This window comes from Megalops cyprinoides, chromosome 22, assembly GCF_013368585.1.
Source record: "Megalops cyprinoides isolate fMegCyp1 chromosome 22, fMegCyp1.pri, whole genome shotgun sequence".
Classification (NCBI taxonomy): Eukaryota; Metazoa; Chordata; class Actinopteri; order Elopiformes; family Megalopidae; genus Megalops; species Megalops cyprinoides.
The window spans coordinates 15,592,831-15,613,621 of NC_050604.1; the positions used below are offsets into that span (position 1 = coordinate 15,592,831).

At 41.7% G+C, this 20,791-nt stretch overlaps 1 protein-coding gene across 2 annotated transcripts; it reads right to left on the minus strand.

The window, feature by feature from the left end:
- Positions 1-967: 967 nt before the first annotated feature.
- LOC118769457 (ubiquitin-conjugating enzyme E2 D2-like) lies at positions 968-17,151 on the minus strand. Of its 2 annotated transcripts, XM_036516559.1 has the most exons (8): positions 16,816-17,151; positions 5,723-5,786; positions 5,607-5,638; positions 5,440-5,517; positions 3,662-3,767; positions 2,571-2,664; positions 2,313-2,362; positions 968-1,329 (listed from the first exon to the last, which is right to left on the minus strand). In XM_036516559.1, exons 1-7 carry the CDS (start codon positions 16,837-16,839, stop codon positions 2,314-2,316), a joined length of 447 nt encoding a protein of 148 aa, XP_036372452.1. In that variant the 5' UTR covers positions 16,840-17,151; the 3' UTR covers positions 968-1,329; position 2,313. The 2 variants fall into 2 exon arrangements, with proteins under 2 accessions (XP_036372452.1, XP_036372453.1); XM_036516560.1 differs by lacking the exon at positions 2,313-2,362 and having other exon boundaries at positions 16,816-17,150.
- Between the last annotated feature and the right edge of the window lie 3,640 nt (positions 17,152-20,791).

The window sequence follows — 20,791 nt, forward strand, 5'->3', positions numbered from 1 at the left end:
CTACATGCAGTTTGGTATTGATCATATTAGGACAACTGGCAACACAGTTCTGGGGAAATAAAATGGCATTTTGACTAAAATAATGACTTGAGTGACCCAAGTACAATTTTCAGCTCAATGGACACTGAACATACACTGTTCTCTAAATCACCCTGTGTGACATTTTCAAGGGCATCTGACTGTTGTGGAACAAAGGAAATTACCCAGTCTGAAGTCACAGTGTGACACCCACAGAAAAGGCTGTCTGTACTCCCAAGACCCACCACTTTTATTACCATCACAGTGAACACAGCTACATACAAAAAGGACAGGTTTATACAAATTGCACCAGGCTATCAGGAATTGGTTTATGCAACTTTATTGAGGAAAAAAAATGAAATAAAAATCAATAACTAGCAGAGCTATTAGTTGATCGGTCAACCATTGAGAGCTTTGCATCTTTTCTTCAGTGCTACAAGAAAACAGTGTTCTGGAAGATGGATTAACTAATAGCTCCCAAGTACTAAAAACAACAGAAAAGTAAAACAAAAAAACAAAAACAAAACAAAAGAAATTACAAAAAAATATATATATTGACCCTAAAAGGGGACCAAGTTCTCCCCACCCTGCCCTTCCCATCCTGCAAATTTGCATTGTCTGCACAACATAAACGGGTTATTCCTTTATTAACATGCATAAAATACAGCATTATCTTTTGATTTTTTTTTTTTTTAACTTCCTGACTGCTGAAGCTTTATACACTCCACAGCAGTTCTCCATCCAGGCGGTCAGGTATGAGCGAAAAATACATCTGAGCAGACCTCAGGCCTCTAACATTATCAGAAAAGCTTACAAAAAGAATGGATGCTGTCCCAGCAATGAGGTGATCCTTACGAGATGTGGCTAGTAGCGCATGGAGCATCCTTGTTTTCGTTGGCATCTTCAGCACATGTTAGAGCGATGAGGAACACTGTTGTTGGTTTGGTTCTTATAGCCTCATAACCGAGTGGCTGGGGTGATGTGTTGGCCTTTTTATGGCCACATGCTCCATTTAGAGTTCAGAAAGAACCATGGGAAACTTTCAATGGAAAACTACATTTTAAAAACTCAAGAAAACCAGGTCAGAGACGCTATCTTCTTGTAAGAGCATGTGAATGAATGTGGGGCAAAAATAATAATAATAATAAAAAACCTAGATACGGTTTGATACAGGGAGCAGCCGAATAAGAACCAAAAAAAGAAACCAGTAATTGAAAGTTTATTCCAGCTATAATGCAGGTTGTTCTGACTTGCGCAAGGTGGCATCACATTGCGTACTTCTGAGTCCATTCCCGCGCTATTCTGTTGTACCTGTGAGGGAACAATAATGAAGTCAGAAAACGCCAGCCAAAATGACCCAGAAATGAATACGACAGGACAGCCTCATAAAACATGCAACACAAGTGGTGGCTACAGACTAAAAGCTAAGGATTTGGATTCTCAGGCCAGCTTGAGACATCAAATGCTTTGCCAGGTTCACTCTACAGAAAACCCTGACATCAAATCCATGCTTCCCTAACAACGCTGTGTCTTCTCTCCCTGGTACTCCCAACCTTCAGAAAATGTGCCTTTGTTAATTCTGTACTTCCACTAACCAAATACAATCAGTTCTTACCAGTTCTATGACTCACTTCCTTCTTTCAGTTCATGCGAGTGTTTTGAAAACAGGCTGACAGTCACACTACAAGCTTTTCATTCTACACAGGGATCACTGCTTTGTATGACACAGGAGGCTTTACTCAAACACCTCCATTGACGACAAAATCCTTATTCCTTAGGCAGGAATATATCACTTGGAGGTGGAGGAACACACAATGTTCTGTTTTCTGAGCATATTCTGTGTTCTGCATGGCAGTACATAGTGTTTCATAAGTTGCACTGTTCTTCTCAACTTAGTCAAATCGTACTATTTTATGTAATTAAATATTTCAACAAAGGTCTTGACACCTGAGATACAGGTCTCCAGACTAATCTGCATTAAAAATACTGCATTTACTGCCAGTTCAGTGGCATTCCCAGATGTAGCTTTCAAAACACAAATCCTCAAAGAGTAATTCATCCCAGTAGGTTTAACACAACAAACTGGTGCATTGCTGCATCACTGACAATTAAGGCAAATTAATGATTGCAGCTGAATGGTTGCTCCACACAGCCCCACCCCAGTCCTGCATAACCAGGTTAATGAGATCAGGCCAGGAGCAGAAGCCTTGGGTTAGTTCTGAGTGCCGTGGTCTCCATGCTGCGCCAAAGAGCAAAACTTCCTTCTGGCTCTCCAAGATGCAGGGAACCCTTACCCTAAAGCATTGCATACTTCTCTGTCCATTCCCGTGCTAGTCTATTATACCTATCAAAGCAAGATGTCCTGTGTTATACAGGATTCTACTCCCCATCTCAAACGCTTAGTCAAGGCCCTAGCCCTCAGGACAGGCGTATATTGAAAAAAATACTGATTCGTTTTTAAAATATTCAAAAGAAACCAATTTTAAAAATTAAATTCTTTGCCGTTAGCGCACCTTTAGAGAAAACCTGCACACGCCGTGAAGCATACTCACTTTTCATTATCTGTTTTGTAGATGCGTGCGATCTCTGGCACTAGAGGGTCATCTGGGTTTGGATCACATAACAGTGAACAAATGGACAAAAGAACTGCAAAAGAAGAGGATGAGGGTCAGTACTGCTACCGGAACGACTGTGCAAGGGACCGAGTGCACCCTTCCGCCTTCCAGCAAGCTCCCCTCGCACAAATGCATCACAGCAACACCATTCGAAGCCACCATACTGAGGCGTTAAAGCTCATTTTACGTTCCTCTTTGCCTGAGTCCAGAGCGCTTGAAATTAGCATACTGAATCTCAACGCTCTGCAAAGGACAGTTCCTCTAAAATTAAAATCTGATACATTTAATAACGTCTCAAGTATTTGTATGCGTGATTGAGCATTTCGCACTGCTTCCCGCAGGCCAGAAATCTGAAGCTCCGGTCAATTATGCAAGAAGGCCTAACTACCACCCAGTGCTTTTCATTAGAGGAAACAGAGAAACAATGCTGCTGGAAAAATATGCCACGTTCACAGACACCACCAGCTCCCAGATCACTTAAACATCATGGAGCAAAACCTGGGAGTGCTTCAATGTTTGCTCTACATGGTGACAATTCATTGTTTAGAAACTGAACAAGAAGCTAGACAAACTAAATTAAAACTGAACTACAGATGACGCTCCCTTTCACTGCAGGGTGACCTGATGGAGCAATACTTGCCGGTTTTCACTTTTACACTATAAAATCATCCCCATGCACCATTTGCACACTGTTCACTCAAATGAAATCCACTATGTGGGCGTTAAGGTCTTTGTATATTATGGAATGCAGCTTATGGAATGCAGTTTGGTATGCTCGATCCTGCCTGTCAGATATTACAACACAGACATCATAGGTGAAATTTACAGTTGGAAAGCAAAATACACCTGAGCTGGAAATTATGCAACCAATTCTGAGCTCACATCTCTCCAACAGTACTGTAAATGAAACACACTGACAGAAACAGGAGGGAAACACAGCCCCTTCAATGACAAGGGTACTAGAAATCAGGAAGGTCAAATTCCTGGAGGAAATGCACGAGAAGCTTTCAGATTCCAACAGCCCTTACCTTTAGAAATAGTTAATGCAGGAGACCACTGTGATCTTAGAATATCGAGACAGATGCTGCCATTACTGTTAATATTAGGATGATAAATTCTTGTGGTAAATGCAACCTAGAAGAGAAAGAAAAACAGATTTATGCTCATGTATTACAAAATTAATCCATAACAGAGGGGAGAAAAAGAAAAGGTATGCACAACAGGCATTTCAGCTGAGCTCCCTCCACACTGCAAATACACCTTTTTGGTCCTTTCAGAAAGTCAGACCTGCAACTCCTCAGGGTTTTCATTTAGCTTCTACAGCAAACAGGTGTTCACCTTTTTCCCTCAGCAGCTCTCTTGACATGCACAAAGCAGTGTGACACTGTCAGAGTGCGAGCAGGAAGCGTTTACCATAGAAGTGCATGTAACGCACTCAAAGTGAAGCAGAACAGCCTTTTTTATAGTGCTTTGGAAATGGCTCGTGACTGGGCTGCATTCTCACCGCACGCTGGTGCATTAAACTGCGAAGCAGCCTGTGGTCTTAATAAACAGTCGCATCAGTCATTTCCAGGCCTCTGGATGGTGTGCATTCCAGCCTGCTGTGCATCAGGGACCCAACCAGCCCTGCACTCAAAAGGGCCTTGAAACTCACTGTCAACTCACACAAAGCTAACGGCCCAGTCCTACCAGCAGCGGAGTGCCCTGCAGTTCCATATACTGAAAAATCAACCCTTTCATCATACAATAATAAAAATACTTTGTGGATTTAATACAGCTGTTCCTCCACTGAATAACAGAACTGCATCTGCACATGAATGGTGCCATTTTATAAATGACAGTCGTGGTACATGTGTTTCTCTCTGAATTCTCAACTAGTGAAATTTTTACCAATTACATAACTACAAACTTTTGCACAATATCAGAGGCAGATGCTGCGCCTTTGTCCTCTGCACTCTAAAACAGCTTAAAGTGTGCTGACAGTAATCGTTTGGTAATCTTTCAGCTTTATGGCTCTGAAGATGTAGGACAAGCGGTCACAAAATGCAGAGCCCTCTGTATTCATTTATGGTGAAGAAACCCCTGATGGCAAAGTTACTTGAACAAAACACCCACAACATACCATTAGATCAATGAGAACAATGAGAACACAAAGCACAACACTTTAGCCCCCGCGCGGATAACATGAGGTCGGCCACAGCAGAAGTAGAGGAGTGCAGACTGGACCAAAACAAAAAGCCGCTGGTGTGGATCAGCAGAAACCATCTCTAAATCTACCCTTGTATTTGTGTAGTGTGAAGAAAGAATACTGGATCCAAAACTACAACAGGAGACACATTTAAAGGTGCGCTTTAACTACAAACCATTTCCTTCATCGTGTTTGCTAAAAAAAAAAAAAAAAAAAAAGAGTGGCAGCATTCTAGACATGTACAGATTTAACCCTGTGAACACTATTCTGTGAGGAGTGCACTATACACATGCTGCTAAATTTGAAAACATGTTGGCGCACAAAGACCACAGGCAGCTTGGAGATTCCACAGAAGCCAGCAGCTCAGTCAGTCAAGACGACAAGCCAGCTTCTGACTCTCACAGTTCTCATCCCATCCGTTCTTATAGCAGCCATATTTTTGCAATACCCCACCCAGGAGAACAGGGCTATACCGCCTGTCTCCATACTGATGAAAGCAGTTTCAGCAATTAAGCCACTACATTAAACAGCTGATTCTGAAACTATTCACTGTACTGTGTTCATGAATTAATCAGAAACGTGTATTTCTTTCATTTGGTAAAGCTGAACGTTTCTCACCTTCGGTGGTTTGAAAGGGTAGTCTGTGGGGAAATGAATTGTCAAGAAGAAAACACCACCCTGATATGGACTGTCGTTCTGTGGGAAAAATGAAACGCATCAGGTGACGGGCCAATGAAATAGCACCTCAATTTCTACATGTGCAAGGAGGAAGAGTCAGTACTCACAGGTCCCATGATTGTAGCCTGCCAGTGAAACACTGTGGAAACACAAGTGATGGGGTTAAAAAACGATACATCTTGAGAACCATTTGAGCTGAAGGTGGCGGATGAGTGGAACTTACTGTCGTCTCCAACCGGGCCTGCGGAACACTGTGCGGGGGGGTCACGTGCCAAGTCATTAAGCTCCTGCGAGAGAGGGAGGCACAGGTGAGACGCAGCCAATACAATGGTTAGCAACGATGAAAAGCTAACTCTTACATCATGCATTTTATATACTAAATTACACGCTTAAGAGTGCCATTCCATTCCCGTTTCCCATTTCCTGAACACGTCTGAAGATCCCCTACTGAACCAACTCAACTCTCCATGTTGACACAACCACTAAACGGAAACATCTTGATTTCCTGCTAGTGTTTTTGTCCTCCTTTGACCCAGTTTTTTTGAAAAGGACATGGTGATCACCATTTTACACATATGTGTTGCTCCTCACCTTGACTAAAATAGAATCCCGCAGAGAAGATCTGTTCATTTTTTTAACAAAGCAACAAAACCAGCTCATTTGAAAGCTCACTGAATGCATTTCACCATCTCTGTCTCTCTGGCCTGAACAGCCTCGCAGTGCGTGGTGGGAACCGAGGCAGAGAGGAGCAATGCTGAAGAGATCACTGTACATTTCCGCTGAAATCTTCCACGGCTTATTGCTCCCTAAGCATCCAGGGCCTCATATTAAGACCATCATAACAGACCTGTTCCAGGGAGTGTTAAGTATCTCTTCTAAAGAGAGGAAATGTAGCACACAGCATCAGGGTAAAAGCTGAGACATGACAAGTTTTTCATGCTCTTCATTTGGACTCAATCAATTATTGAGGAATAACAGGAAAAACATGTTTTTTCCTTTGGTTTGGTGCTGCTTTAAGCCAAGACCTCACTGGTCTTTTGAGGTAGTTGGTCTGATGTCACGCGCTGCATTTGTACATTAGTAGATATGAACTCCCACAGTGTTGCAAGCACTGAATAGCACTCCACTCTGAGAGGCAGGGGTTCAAGTCCCATGTGCAATACTGTTGTGTCCATGAGCACAGTATATAACCTCAAAAACGTCAGTCAAAAAGATTACAGAAGCACAAGTGCAAGACGACCGAGTTTCCTGGCATTAAGTCTCAGCAGTACTTGCTCAGCACAGTCGCAGTGCAAGGCATAATTGGTCCCATCTGAAAAACAGGATTTCGGTGCATCCCAATGTGTCGCTGGCTCCTGCTTGTCTGGAGACACACACTGACACCATCTGATGCAGAATCACCAAGTGTCACATGGCAAAATTAAAGCTACAATAGAGGGCAGGGCTTGTAGAAGGGTCTCAGCATAAACCAACAGCCTGCTTCTAGCAGCTCCAGTTTCACACACCGTGCTAATACAGCCTAAGCCTGATACTCAGACTGCTACGTTAACATCTCACAATCTCAATGAAAAAAGACCATCTCATGGAACTACAATTACGCTCCCTCAAACAACTATAATTATAGCTTAATTATGTACATGGATACACATGTTACTGGTATACCTCCTAAGTTCCAGAGCTTCATAATTAAACCCAGCAGAAGTTCTGAACCAGCTTAATGTTGAGCAGCAACATTCCTACAGCTGCTGTTTATTGCAGCTTGTTTCTGTGCATAATCTCAAGATGCAGTCTTCACCATATTCTGCTATGCACATTAGATACACCGCGAGAATGTAACCTCAGACGGGTTTAAACTGTGAGAGGTGTTAAGCTTGTTAGCACAGCCGTGTCAGAGAACAGCTGAGGTACTAACAACAAGCCCTCTCAAAGGAAATCAACCATTCAACGTACTGGCATGGCCAGTTAGGCCATGAAAGTTAGGCTAGGCTTTAGTGCCCAGAGCTGTGAATGCAGAGGCGAGCAATGCATAGCTGCATCTGTATACAGCTTGTCCATCAAGAGGAACCTTAAGCCACAAGCCAACATAGCTCCTGCTAAAGTGCACCATTTTCACAAGCGTTTGTGAAAGCCGGAAAAGTAAGCCATAGATTTCACCATTCCACTGGGTTGAACTTTAGAGTTAGCTAAAAAGGAGATGCAGTCTAAAGCAGGTCAGGTCATTCCTTAAGATCACAGGCTTTGAAACCAAGAAAAAGAACACGATGCACTTGGTGCAAAGCCTGAGCCAGGGAGGGCCTCCCCTACTGAGCTACTGAACAGTCACTGGCCAGCTGTGGCTCCCCTGTTAGCTGCTGGCAGGAACCCTGAGCCTTCCAGCAAGCGCCTCTCACAGCAGCCCTCCCCTGCAGATGTTATGGGCCATTTTCTCACTGTGGAGGACATAGACACTACCTACCCAGGGCACTGGGAACACTCCTACCTCGCTGGCTCAGCTGGATAACACTGTACTACTGTTCTTCTGTGGAGAAGTCTGGTAACTGTGCAACTGCCCTGATGTCACTATAACAATGTCATCATTTACCACGATGACAGTTAGAAGGCAGGGACACGACCGAATATTTAATCATTGGAATTTTTGACCACAAGGTCAGTAATCAATTATTTGGATCAGAATTCAAATGCTTGTTAATTAACAAGCCACAGAAAATCCATGGTTTAAATCTCTCATCAATATTCATGACGGGGAGCCTAACAATTCCACATAAAAACATGATTCATTGCAGGAAGGTGTGAGTGATGGATGTCGTTGAAGCAAGCCATTATTCAGCTAGATACAAGCGAGTTTAATATGGTGCTTGAGGGGAGAAAGCAGGGTTCAACATCCAGGGAATTACAGAATATTTATATGCGTTATTCAAAATCCACACCCAATAAAACGCCTATGACTAGACTCATTTCAAAAAACAGTGACACGGACGAGTGACAATAGACAAAGAGACAACTGTAACAGAGGCAGGTGCTTCAAAGACATTAAATCAGATACAATGAAGTGAAATCCCCAGCAGGGAAACTTCAAAGCTCTCAACAGCTGATCCTCACTCTTCTCTACATGTGGGGCAGACAAAACACTGAAGAGTCACAATGACAAAGCATCACAACCTCACTGAGCGCGGCTTCCTCATGCAGAACAGTCCTCACATTGAACAAATACTGCCACTGGTAAAATGGTATTTATAGTATGACAAATGATATTTCACAAACTCCCGTCCAAGCAAAGTATCAATTTGCATCTTTATTTAAGGTTCAGCGACAGATACTCTGGCTCCAGGTATGCAGGTGGGTGGTGAGAAGATTTGCCTGCGCTGTGTGCTCTCCGATTTCCACCAGGCTTGGGACACAGAGGTGCTCGTTTCACAACAGTGCAGCAGCAAGCTGACGCACGAGGAAATGGCTACAGAGCGTCAGCAATGACAACCACGTTAACCTGACTGTATGTGGTGTGACCATATTCTGGTCTGAAGCAGTTAAGATAAGTACAAAGACTATAGGGGAAGGAAAAAGTTCCAGAACATTACACTGCATGTATTGAAGCCTTCCCAACTCTGGGATTTACATCAAAACTGTTGTTAGACTCACATTGAATAAGGGCATCTAGCAAATGGGTACATTTTTTTTTTTATATGGAGAGCAACAGTCCTATACCATATTAAAATTTAACAATCATGTTTATACATCTACGTCAATATGTGAAACTTTAAAAATCGAAAGCATTTTTTTTCCATTCTTAATAGGTTTTAACCCGTACAACAGACAGAAAAGTCTCTTTTTTAGAGTAAATACATTGCCAATATAAGCAATGAAATTCAGAACATTTCCAAACAATAACTGATTTTAAATAGTCAAGTTAATTCACAAACTGACAAAGGTGTGTAAAAGAATGAACAAATGATCTGAAATTGTATGAATGTCATCTCAGAAAACCAGGAGTCCAGCTACCACACTACACAAACCCTTATCTCCGTTTTAGCACCAAACCTGCATTTATTTTAAATTATCTGTTGTAATTTGTCAAAAAAATTCTACAGAAATGGTTACCGATTACTAATCTCAATTCAGCTCAGAACAAATTAGAAGACAGTCAGAAAGCATTCCTAATCCTGGAAACCACTAATCCAGCAGGTCAGCAAGGTTCCAATTACACTTCCAACAGAGGAAGGATGTGTGCGTGGGGGACCTCGCATTTTCAATGGCTAGTTCGATTTTAAAAAGAATACTGTGCACGTAATATTAGCACTTCCGCAAAAGGACAGATTTGTCAGTTGCAATTTTACAGTCATGCTTCAAACATTTAGAGAACTGAAGCAACTTTGATCTGAAGCAGTGCTGCTCTCCTTTAATCTACAGCAAAAAGCCCACTGACAACCCCATAAAGAGAACATTCTGTACAAGTCTGAAAATGAACATCTGACCATGTCTGAAGAGTTCATTAAATTCCTGCCCATGCCTAAAAAACCTACACATGACATTTTACCTACAGTCAACCTGGCAACTCTACAAGTCATCCCCCATTTGCATGTGGCTTCCATGGAAATGTTTCCTACAAAAACATGGTGCCATTTACTTTGAAACTTAAACACGCCGTTACCCAACACCTCCCAGAGCAGTACCTTTTTTACTCCCGTTCTGGCAACCTCAAACAATGCAGGCTTGCCCTTTTCCACACTAGCACAACAGCAGGAGGTAAAGCGGTCATACCTGCCCGTTCGAACTTGACACTAGGACAACAAGGACAGCATAAAGAACACAAGGAAGAATAAACACTAATGATGGGGTATTATACGATGCTGTCTCCAGTCATGGTAATCAACCATTATCACTCCCTTCGTAACCTGAGGTGCATTTTACAACTGGCTACAAGACACAGAAATATCTGTGGTGACCAAGTCATATAAATAAATGTTGAAATCGATTTTCTTTCAATACCGTTTGTTGAAATTTTTTCTAGTAATTTTTGTTGTTTCTTGTAATTAAATGTCATCAAGAAACACTGCTTAAGCTAATACTCCAACATCTTTTAAAACAGGAGACTGAAATACAAAAAGTGACATCGATGCCACACTGCAGTATTTTACTAATGCAATATCAGCCATGAATATGAGCTCTAAAACCCCCTAAACTAAGGCTGCCTGTCTTCATTCTGAGAATCAGTGGGTTTTCACAGCGGGGATAAGAGGAGAATCTGAGTTAGCAGGGCAGCCGGCCACACTGCCAGGAAGCCTCACTACATTCATGGCCCTGGAGTCTCATGCAGGGTGACAACTTTACTCAGACATTAATGCATGTAGTACCTTCCAAAATAAACATTTCAACATCAACTCATTAGGAACACCTAATCCTTGACAACAATTACGTTAAAGACATCGCCCCTCTAAGCCAACATTCAGGTCTCGTTCCACTTCATCCAACACAGGTCTAAAACAGCTTGCGTTAAAATCTGAGTACTCAGCCGGAAAAATACTTTTGCCAAGCTTCTACTGTACAACTGGGCCATGGTGTCAGTGTGCTGCATGACCTGGGTAGAATGTGCACACCAGAATGCAGGGTCAGGGCCTCTTGGGTCAGTTAGTGACCCTGAAATTCTGCCCCTGCAGGCTCAGGACCACACTTGAATGCCATGGCCAAATTCATTCAAAACACGTCAGAATGTTTTCTGCTGCCGACCATGTATCATTTCAGAAGTGTAAGAGCCACAATGATGGGATCATACTTGGGGACTCCCAAAAATCTGAGAACAAATGACAAGACTGGCCAATACAGACGTCCCCACAGAGGAGGGTGGCTGAACTTCACAGTGCATGGACCCAGCCCATGCAGAGCGCTCTGCTTTGCAGCATATGGACCCAGCCCATTCAGAGATCTGAGCCGTTGCAGGCTGACTGACATCAGTGCTGCTAAGCAATGTCATGTGTCCAACAGACACCTAGGCGTGGAACAGTATACGCTAGCAGTCAGTTAGCATTCCGTGACGACTCACAGAAAATACGAAGCAGCGTTTAGGTTCTACAGCATGGGAAATGGCTGCATTTAAACAAATGCTCACCATGGAACACGGAGCCTTCAAAATTCTATTTTTTTCTACTGACGTCATGAAATGTTTCTGAAAATTAGAGGCCATGAGTGAGCAGAGAGCTGAGTGCTCTGGCTGATTAACAGTTAAAGAGAACAGAGGCCCATGTCTTGGTGACAGGAATGGCCCCTGGGCTGCCTTTAATCTGCTTCTCCCAATGGTCAGAGTGTGGGAAGAAAAGGTGAAGGTCCAGAGCGATACCTCTCACTGAAAATGGCTACGCACCTCTGGTCTGATGCGAGGCTGCCCAATCAGGAAGTGTGCCATATTTTCCCCCACTCCTTTTAAAATATGCATGCGTTATGGGGCTGGGGGTCTTGTGATCGTGACTGGGACTGACAGTGAGATAAGACCCGAGTAGCTGCGGCAGTACCGTCTATTTTTAGGCCTGCTTTTTAAGGGGGGATGGGGTGGGGAGCAGAGGACACCCGCTCCTTGCTGAGGACAGCCTGTGTGAGCGGGGCTTGCGTTTGCCGCTGAGAACACCCAACACATGCCAGGGTGGGGCAAATAAAAACTCTGCTCAGCTGTCCGCTCGCTTCTGGACTGTATACTTATCAGATAGGGCTGGTTTAGGCTGCGCAATACATGATTTCAAATGTTTATGGCAAGAAGCCCACAGAGATGACCAAGACCTCTCAGACACTGGTTTTAAAGAACAAGACCACAGGACTTAACTGGACATAATGAACAACACTGTTGTTATTGGGGAGAGACCCGCAGAAAAAAAAAAAATTATATATATAAAATGAAGCCCAAAGCACCTTTAAAAATAAGGGCACTGGTGCTCACTCCAACTACAGGCCTGAGCTGAGCCTCACACACACTGCAAGCTGAAGCTTGGTCTGACATTAGCCAGTAATGACCATTCTGTCAGGGCGGGATTGGTTATATTGACCAAGCAGCCCTTATCAACACTCATTAGATAAGAAAGGGCATCAAAAATACAGACAGCCAACACCCCTGAGCTGATATCAGTGGCTAAATGACACTTGGGTGGCAATCTACCAGTTGATATGAGCTGTTCAAGCAATACGTTGTGCCTTCTTGAAGGTCCATATTGCTGCGTAAAATGGGTAAAAAAAAAAAAAACATGACCAACAGTGTTACAGAACATTAGATTGACCTCCACTCGAATCAAACACATTGCCATGCATTGCTCAGAAGAGCATGCTGGAGGACAATTTACGACAATTTACTCAACAAAGTCCTCTCAGCTGTCACAAGACAGGAACTGCTGAGGAACTGGGAGGGTTTTCTAGTGGTTAAGGGCTGTGCAAGATAAAGAACAACAACAAGCCTGGAACTACAACTTCCACTTAAATAAAGCATGTTCTCATGATACTAGTTTAAAAGGAAAGTAAATCATATTCAGCTCAGAGACACTTTATCTGGCCCAGAAAAAAAAAAAACTTGCAAAACCCTCTCAAGATACAACACAGCAGCACTAAGGATGTTACATGTTACCTGGGAATGACCCAGTCTGATATTTACCTTTAGCTCACAGAATGAGAACTATAACAAACAGACGTTTCATTAATCAGGTGGGTAACTGAGGCCCGTCTTAAGAGGTCTAAAGAGGAAGTCAGTGGGGGGAAAAAAAACAATGTTTTCACACACACACTCTGTGGGCATGTTGTGCTTGTGGTCTGAGACTGCTGCCATGATAAAGCTGTAGCATGAAAACAGGATGCACAGTGTCATAGTTCACGAGTCACTCAGAGTCTGTTTAAACAAAATGTGTTGATGAAGTGAAAGCATACACAGAGACACATGACGCATATACGATATAAGAGTGAGGAAAGGAAGAAAGGAGCTCTCAGGGCATAAATGGACCTGACATGTAGCAGGGAGACTGCCTTTTAAAAGACCAATACCCCTAAGAGCCAGGTAAACATGCTGTGCGCTTCAATGCACAGGTGCAAACAGACACACATCCATTCAGACTTTCACATATAAAGGTCGCAAGCTGTCTTTTTTGTCCTTACCCCAACTAACCTTCTGAACATAAAGACAGATTTCAAACTTTACTTTCCACCAAAAACACATTATCAGGACATACAATGTTTGCATACAATATCTACATGACAATATGGGACTCAGGGTAAATGTTTAATGACTCAGTTCTCCCAGAGAAAAATCCTTTCAGTGTTCCACAGCAGAGAAGCAGTTTGCGTTCTCTCTTCTGAGGTGCCCTGCTGATAATGCCCCAGCACACTTCAGACAGCATGCTGAAAAAAACAACGCAAACAGAATAATTCCAGGATCGCACAAAGGGACTTCCATTTTGCAATCATTCCAGCCATGCTAAGAGCTCATAAAACGGCAAGCAGCGAATATCTTCACTTTTTCTACTGTCCATAATTTATAAATATGTCGAAACCCATGTGATCTGCTGTACAAATATTAAGTTCTAAAAAGACGACACTCAAATGTGTCTTGCTGTAACATTACAACACACTGCCTTAATTATTTAACTACCTCAGCTAATGAGGCAGCACAGCTAACAGTTGGCAGCGTTGGTTACATCACCAGAATTTGTAGCCCCATTCACACTGCAGTGAATGTGTGTCTTTGTTAGTTATATTTAGCCAGCAGTCTAAACTGTCTTACAAGCAGCAAAACGTCTGAGAAACACCATCTTCAATCCAAGTACATACTCAAAATGTGACATTAAGTGGAAAGGTTCCTGTCAATGCTGTTAATGGAAAACCATTATAAAAAGATAAAGTCCAAAATGTTTTTACTACGCAAATACACAGGCTGTTCATAAGGGGTGCTTTGTGTAATCCAAGCACCCCTTATTTTACATTTATTTATTTAGCAGACGCTTTTATCCAAAGCGACTTACAAAAGTGCATACAGTAAGTTATGAACAGCCTGTGTACTTATTTCTTGATAACAAACTTGTTCAGTGAAACATCACCTGGACCATACATGTGATCAGGTTATCAAAATCTGGAAGACTGAACTGCACCTTTTTGAAATGGTTAGCCTACTTATGTTTTTTAATGTTATGGAAATTGATAGAATTTTCTCATAAGAGATGATGAAAGGAACTTTACTTATAAAAGTAAAAAATCTTACACTTAAATTGCCTAGAGTTTACATAAACTGACTGCACCACACAATATTTGTGTACATTATAAACTTCAGGTTTGATTTAACAACTATAGTAAACCAAATTCATAATTCCTCTGGCAACAGTACTCATGCAAATGAACATGCCTGACAAGGTGATTCAGGAATATGTCATGGCATGACTAGTCCTATAACAGTATACGCAATACTTACACAACACCTTCATTCTCTGGAATTTTCCTGGTGTAGCTGGAGAAAGGCATTTCTTTCGTTTTTACAGGAAACGGAGATCACAATTTATAAGGAACAGGAAAAAAGCCTGACCTGTTACAAAAAACTTGCCCTGGGCTTGACTGGTATGGGATATGTGAAATCTCACCCTGCTGAAACATTGTACTCGTACCACTGAGTTGCCCAACCAAGATGCCCAATATTGTTTTCACTTGATGAAGCGATCAGCTTCGAAGAATGTTCTGTAAAAAACTTCTTTGAGCGTCTTACCACAGCAGAGGCACGCTAGTCAACCAGGTAACAGTGTAGCTATATACAGAGAGTAAAGTTAAATGCCTCACATTTAGATGTAGCAATATCAATACTTCATGTACCAGTAACAATAATATCTAGAAAAGATTAGCTACACGGTTACTGCGACAGCAGCATAAAAGCTCACACTGTCGAGTAACCTGTCATCGTTCCTGAACACTGTAGGATCTCAGTGTAGGCTGAGTAGCTAATGACTGTTTTCGCGTTGAACGGGGTGGGAAGAAATCCCATAAGGCTTCGGTCAGTTTGGCCAGCAAGCTGGTCAGGCAACATGCACTTTTTCTATCCATGGGCACCTCGAAAACTTGTAACTAGCTAACTCTTCGAAGTGGCCGAGTCCTACTTTCCGTGATTTCGAAATGGGTTGAGATTTCATTAAACCATTTAAGCAAGCTAATTGTTTCGAGAGCTTGCCCCCACGAGCTTACCACTGGTGGGCCCGCCATGGCCGCCATTTTAAAACAAGATAGCTAACGTAACTTTGCTGGTGTAGATTAGCTTGTTTGAACATGTTAGAAAGTTTAAAACAAGCTACCTAAGCTACATTCCTTAACTACCTTAGCTGGCAATGTATGGGAATATTACATTTAAAAGAGAGTAATTTACCCAAATATCTAACGTTAGCTAACTCAATGGGAATTACTTTCACCAGCTAACGTTAGCTACACCAAGGAACACTTGACATTTGCACACTAGATAACGTTAGCTGATATGTAGCTAGATAGCTTTCTACTAACTGCCTAGCTAGTTACCAACATGCCATGTAGCTATCCACTAGCGCTAATTAACCAAATGGTCAGTTCGTTAGCTAGCTATCGCTAACTAACACTAGCTATATAAGGGGCTAACTTAGTTCTACACTGTTTCATGTAGATATAACGGTGGTTGAACTGTACATGTCCCTTTCCTCCCTGGCGAATGGCTAACCTCGCTAGCTAGCTAACCTCGGTCACAGCCAAGACTGCCTAAAAGGATCGGCCGCGGCTGAATGCTAGCTGGCTGAGTTACATCCTCGAATTAAACGGGTCCGACTGACATTATCTTAATAACTTAATAGCGAGCTAAAGAAAATTAATCATTAGGAAGACAAAAACCTCATAGAGACCTGACTAACCAAATAAACACACCTAAATACAGTGTCGCTAACGTTAACTATCCTGTCAGCTGTTACCACCCAACCTAGCCGGCTAAGTCCCCTGCGGTCGTCACCTTCCCATAGTTCAATTGCACAACGCTATCAGACATTAAGAATCAGAGTAGCTAACGTTAGCTACTTTTTACCGATGCGCTGAGACGTGTCGAGACAGCTAGTTGAATACTGCAACGTTTGCCAGCATCTGTTCGTACATACAGTGCTTGCTAACTGTTAGCCCGGTACCAACCGACGCAGAACGCAGGCCTCGCTGGTTCGGCAACGCAGTTAGGTACCAATCGAGGCAAATTTCTACATCTTCTCAGTTAGCTACTCACACCAAACAATCGAAACAACCCTTCCCTAAACAAGGACAAAATGGCAAAGTAGGTAGCTGTTGTTGTCGATTTCAGATCCAGACAGTGTTATTTACCTTGTGAATTCGCTTCAGCGCCATTCTCTCTCTCTGTGGGGTTACCCGGGGGCAATCTGTTCCGAGTTGAAATCGCCAGGCAAATAAAAACGGGTAGCTCGGTAGACAACTAACTGCCACGCTTTTCACTCTGTGTGTGACTCAATCAACGGTGATCAAAAAACACACCAACGATCACCGGTAAGCTGGTGGTTTTATTTTCCTCCGCCTTCCTCTTGCTCTGACTGCCTTAGCTAGCTTAGCTGACGTTTTCTGCCGCTTCCAGCTCCGCTCGTCCCTCTCCCGCTGTCTCGTCTTCACTGCAGAGCTTCCACAAGATGTCCGCTCCAGCCGGAACTACACACACCCATGCAGCCGGGCGGACTTCATATCACTCCGCCCACACCGCATCACAACGTCAAAAATCAAAGCCCTCACGTCGTTCGGGAATGACTGTATGTGTATTACGGTAATACACGCCTCAGTAAAATTCTGAGAATTATGCAATCCTTTTCCTTCCCATTCCCTTTAATGGGATATTGTACGAGTAAAAAGGTCGTGTTTTGTCTGAATTAGGTCACTAGAAAATATAGCTGTACTTTGGATTAATAAGAGAAAATATCCATGAATTATGAAATCATGGAACGTTTTAAATTTTTCGTGCAATTAGGTAGGTATGTAGAGGGCATGTCAATGATTGTTTAAAGGTGTGACCAATTTGAATATCTGGTAATTACTTTCATTATTTGTTTTGTGTGATGAAAACTGACTTAAACTGTCCACACACACACACACACACACACACACACACACACACACACACACATAGACATATGAAATCAAAATTTAGTGTAGAACAAATTTTGGGAGTTTGGAATACCTATCGTGTTTTCTGCAGAGGATTTTCAACTGATAACACCTGCCCTTTCTTGAGAGATCACCATAATCCTCCCTGAACAGACCTACACTCCATACATATTTCCATACATTTCCTATTATATATTTCTTCTGTAGGATTGCCTGGCATTTATTAGTGGCTGTAAGTCTTGAACAGTTGTTAAAATGAAAATAATACAGAAATAGCCTGCATACCACATAGCACAGAAATAGCATATTACACATCACAACAACATTTATTTACAGTACCTGTCAAAGGTTTGGACACACCTGATTGACTGCATATTTATCTATATTTATCACTATAACTATACAGACATTTTGATCTAAAGACTTATGCTTAAATGCTTTTGTTTCTTAGTCAAATATAAACAGTGAAGGTGGTTAATTTTAAAAATATTTTTTGTCTACTTTGAAGAATCTAAAATATAAGTTTTGATTTGTTCAACACTTTTTTGGTCACTGTATAATTCCATTTTTGTTATTTCATAGCTTTGATATCTTTACTATTATTCTAAAATGTGGAAAATAGTAAAAATACAGGTGTGTCCAAGCTTTTAACCAGTGCTCCATATTAGCCTTACTACTGCTTTAATGAGACACCTCTAATAAGTTATACATGGTAAGTGTTTTCCACCAAATCCATGCCAGTCTTAATTGAATGAGTGGAAAATGCCATCTTTTATCATTTTATCATTTTGTTGGCACATTAAATGACATTACCATCTAAGCGTCCTTAATAGTTTTGCTAAATTAGGCTGACACTGGATCAGTTTTTACAATATGTTGGTGTTTCCCATCTTGCAGTCTGCATGAGTGCTGAACACACAGAAACCAACCAAAAATGAATGGAATGAAAGCTTACAATATGAATTAACCAAAAAGGCCAGCACTGAGTAAGATGTATGAGAGTAAGAAGCACTGACCAGTAAGATGAAAACAAACTACGGTAACTATGTTCCAGAATTTGAAGAGTATATATATATATATATCTTTTGTATGTCTTTTGTGAGGATATATACTGTACCTCCATAACACTGGCTTTTCATGTTATTTTATTGTTTGAACTACCCTTCACATTTAAAGTGGTCTCACAAAAACAAGGGCATGTTGTACTGTTTTAACTACCTTTGCCTTTAAAACTGGTCTTATGAAATGAATGTCATGTTGTCAAAAATTCATAAGGAGAAAGTCAATAGGCAAATAAATCCTCAACCAACCTGAGAGTCATATTTTACTCACCTTTGTAGACCACCTCTTCCCTTGTCAATGGGTTCTATATTTTAAAGAACTCCTGCAACTGGATTATGAACTACAATCCATAAACACAATTTACAACTGCTGTACTGTACGTGTTCATTCAGTTTCAGCTTTAATAATAAGACTGTGGCTTATACTTTATATATATCTTTATGATTGGATATCTCAGAATATGTTACAGTTACTTAAATTCAATGACAGCAATGAGGAAGATGCTTCTCACTTCTAAAGATACAGTTATTGTTGTGCACATCATAATTTGGTGAGAATTCCTTTCTTTTTCATATCATTGGTAGTTGTGGTCACACATTTGTTGTGTTCACAGCACACTAGAACTTGAGATCAGTACCCCCTGCACTACTTAATGTCATTACATCACAGTACTGTATAACTGTAGTGGGTGTTTCTCTGCCACCTGTAAAAGTTGCCATAGCAGCCCTTAAATCAAACACATTCTCCCTTGCCCCTCAGGGCAATAAGACATTACTTTTCATTTAAATCCATTCATAACACCTTGTTCACACATGCAGACAAACAGATATATTGCGGCAACCACATATTCTCCACTTTACCTTGGCAGAGGTAAAAGGCTAAACAGTTTGAGGCAGCAAATTAATCACGATTTTGTCAAACATCTCCCCCTGGTGTGATAACAAAGAAGCACAGAAGCTAATAAGATGCAATACCACTAGCTGTAACAGGAAGCAGGTCAACAGCTGAAATCTACCTGTGGAGTTGTGCAAAAATACTGGCACAGACTGCAGCGTAGGTGGAAAGTGGGTTGTAGGTGTGAGGAAGTTGTCACTGGATAGTCAGAGCATAGTCACATTGCCTTTGGAAGTATGTTTACCCTAGAACAGTAGCACCATGAATTCTTCCAAAAAGTTGATAATAGCAAGGAAGATCAGAGAAAGACAACAATGCATGAAAAATGAGAAAGAATGAGGCAGCTGTCTTGTGGTAATAGCTGTGTCTGTCAAATGTTTTAATGTGGCAACCACTGAAGCTAAAACATCACAGGTGCACAAGTCTATTTTTATATGTGTGTTTCTTTTTGAGTATCTGGCTCTAATATCTATGTATTTACTCTGTACTATTGTGTACCTACATAGCAACTGCGTGTGCAATTGTGTGCAAATGTTACACAAGTGTAACGACAGGAGCCGCAAACAGGATTAACATTTGTAAATACTATGCAACATTGTGGATGTACACAACAGTTATGCTGTACCTGAGTTGGCACAGTGTGCACATATAGGTATTTTGGTCATTATGTGTGAAACAGAACTGAGTTATGTAAAGGCTGCCAACAGAATCAGCGTCCGTCGCAGTAATACAGGAGCTTGTGTGGGTACTGTTTTCGTGTGCACAGCATGCGACCTGTCCAACAATGAAAGAGAACACTGACCTCCCACCAGGTCCTGCTATGGCTTTACCAAGGTGTTTTTGAGCCTCTCAGCCTGAGAACTAAGAGTCACTTGGTCCCTGACCATCTCCACAAATTTCTGAAGCAAAGAACATTTCACAGTATGTCAGTGATGATGCCTATATAGATAGCCCCATTACATAGGTTATTTCTTATCCTAATGGTATATGGGTTTTATGTGGACATGAATATTAACTTTATTATTAAGAGCCCCTATAGCACTGTAGCAGTTTTCACAGAAAGATAGAAAACACTTCTTTGATAGCAGATGCTTGGGGCTTCTTATAAATGGAATGGAATGTAGCAATCATACATTGACCATATTCAGGATCCCCTTTTCTGCTTGCTGGAGAGCTGCCTCTTTGTCAGACAGCTGCTCTTTTAGATCCTAGATTTTCAGAGTTCTTACATTGT

Coding starts and splice junctions, on each gene's coding strand:
- LOC118769457 (XM_036516559.1), bottom strand. CDS start 16,839: ATGGCGCTGAAGCGAATTCACAAG. Junction 5,787..16,815: donor CGCTGAAGCGAATTCACAAG/GTAAATAACACT, acceptor CCTCTCTCGCAG/GAGCTTAATGACTTGGCACG. Junction 5,518..5,606: donor AGGCTACAATCATGGGACCT/GTGAGTACTGAC, acceptor TTTTTCCCACAG/AACGACAGTCCATATCAGGG.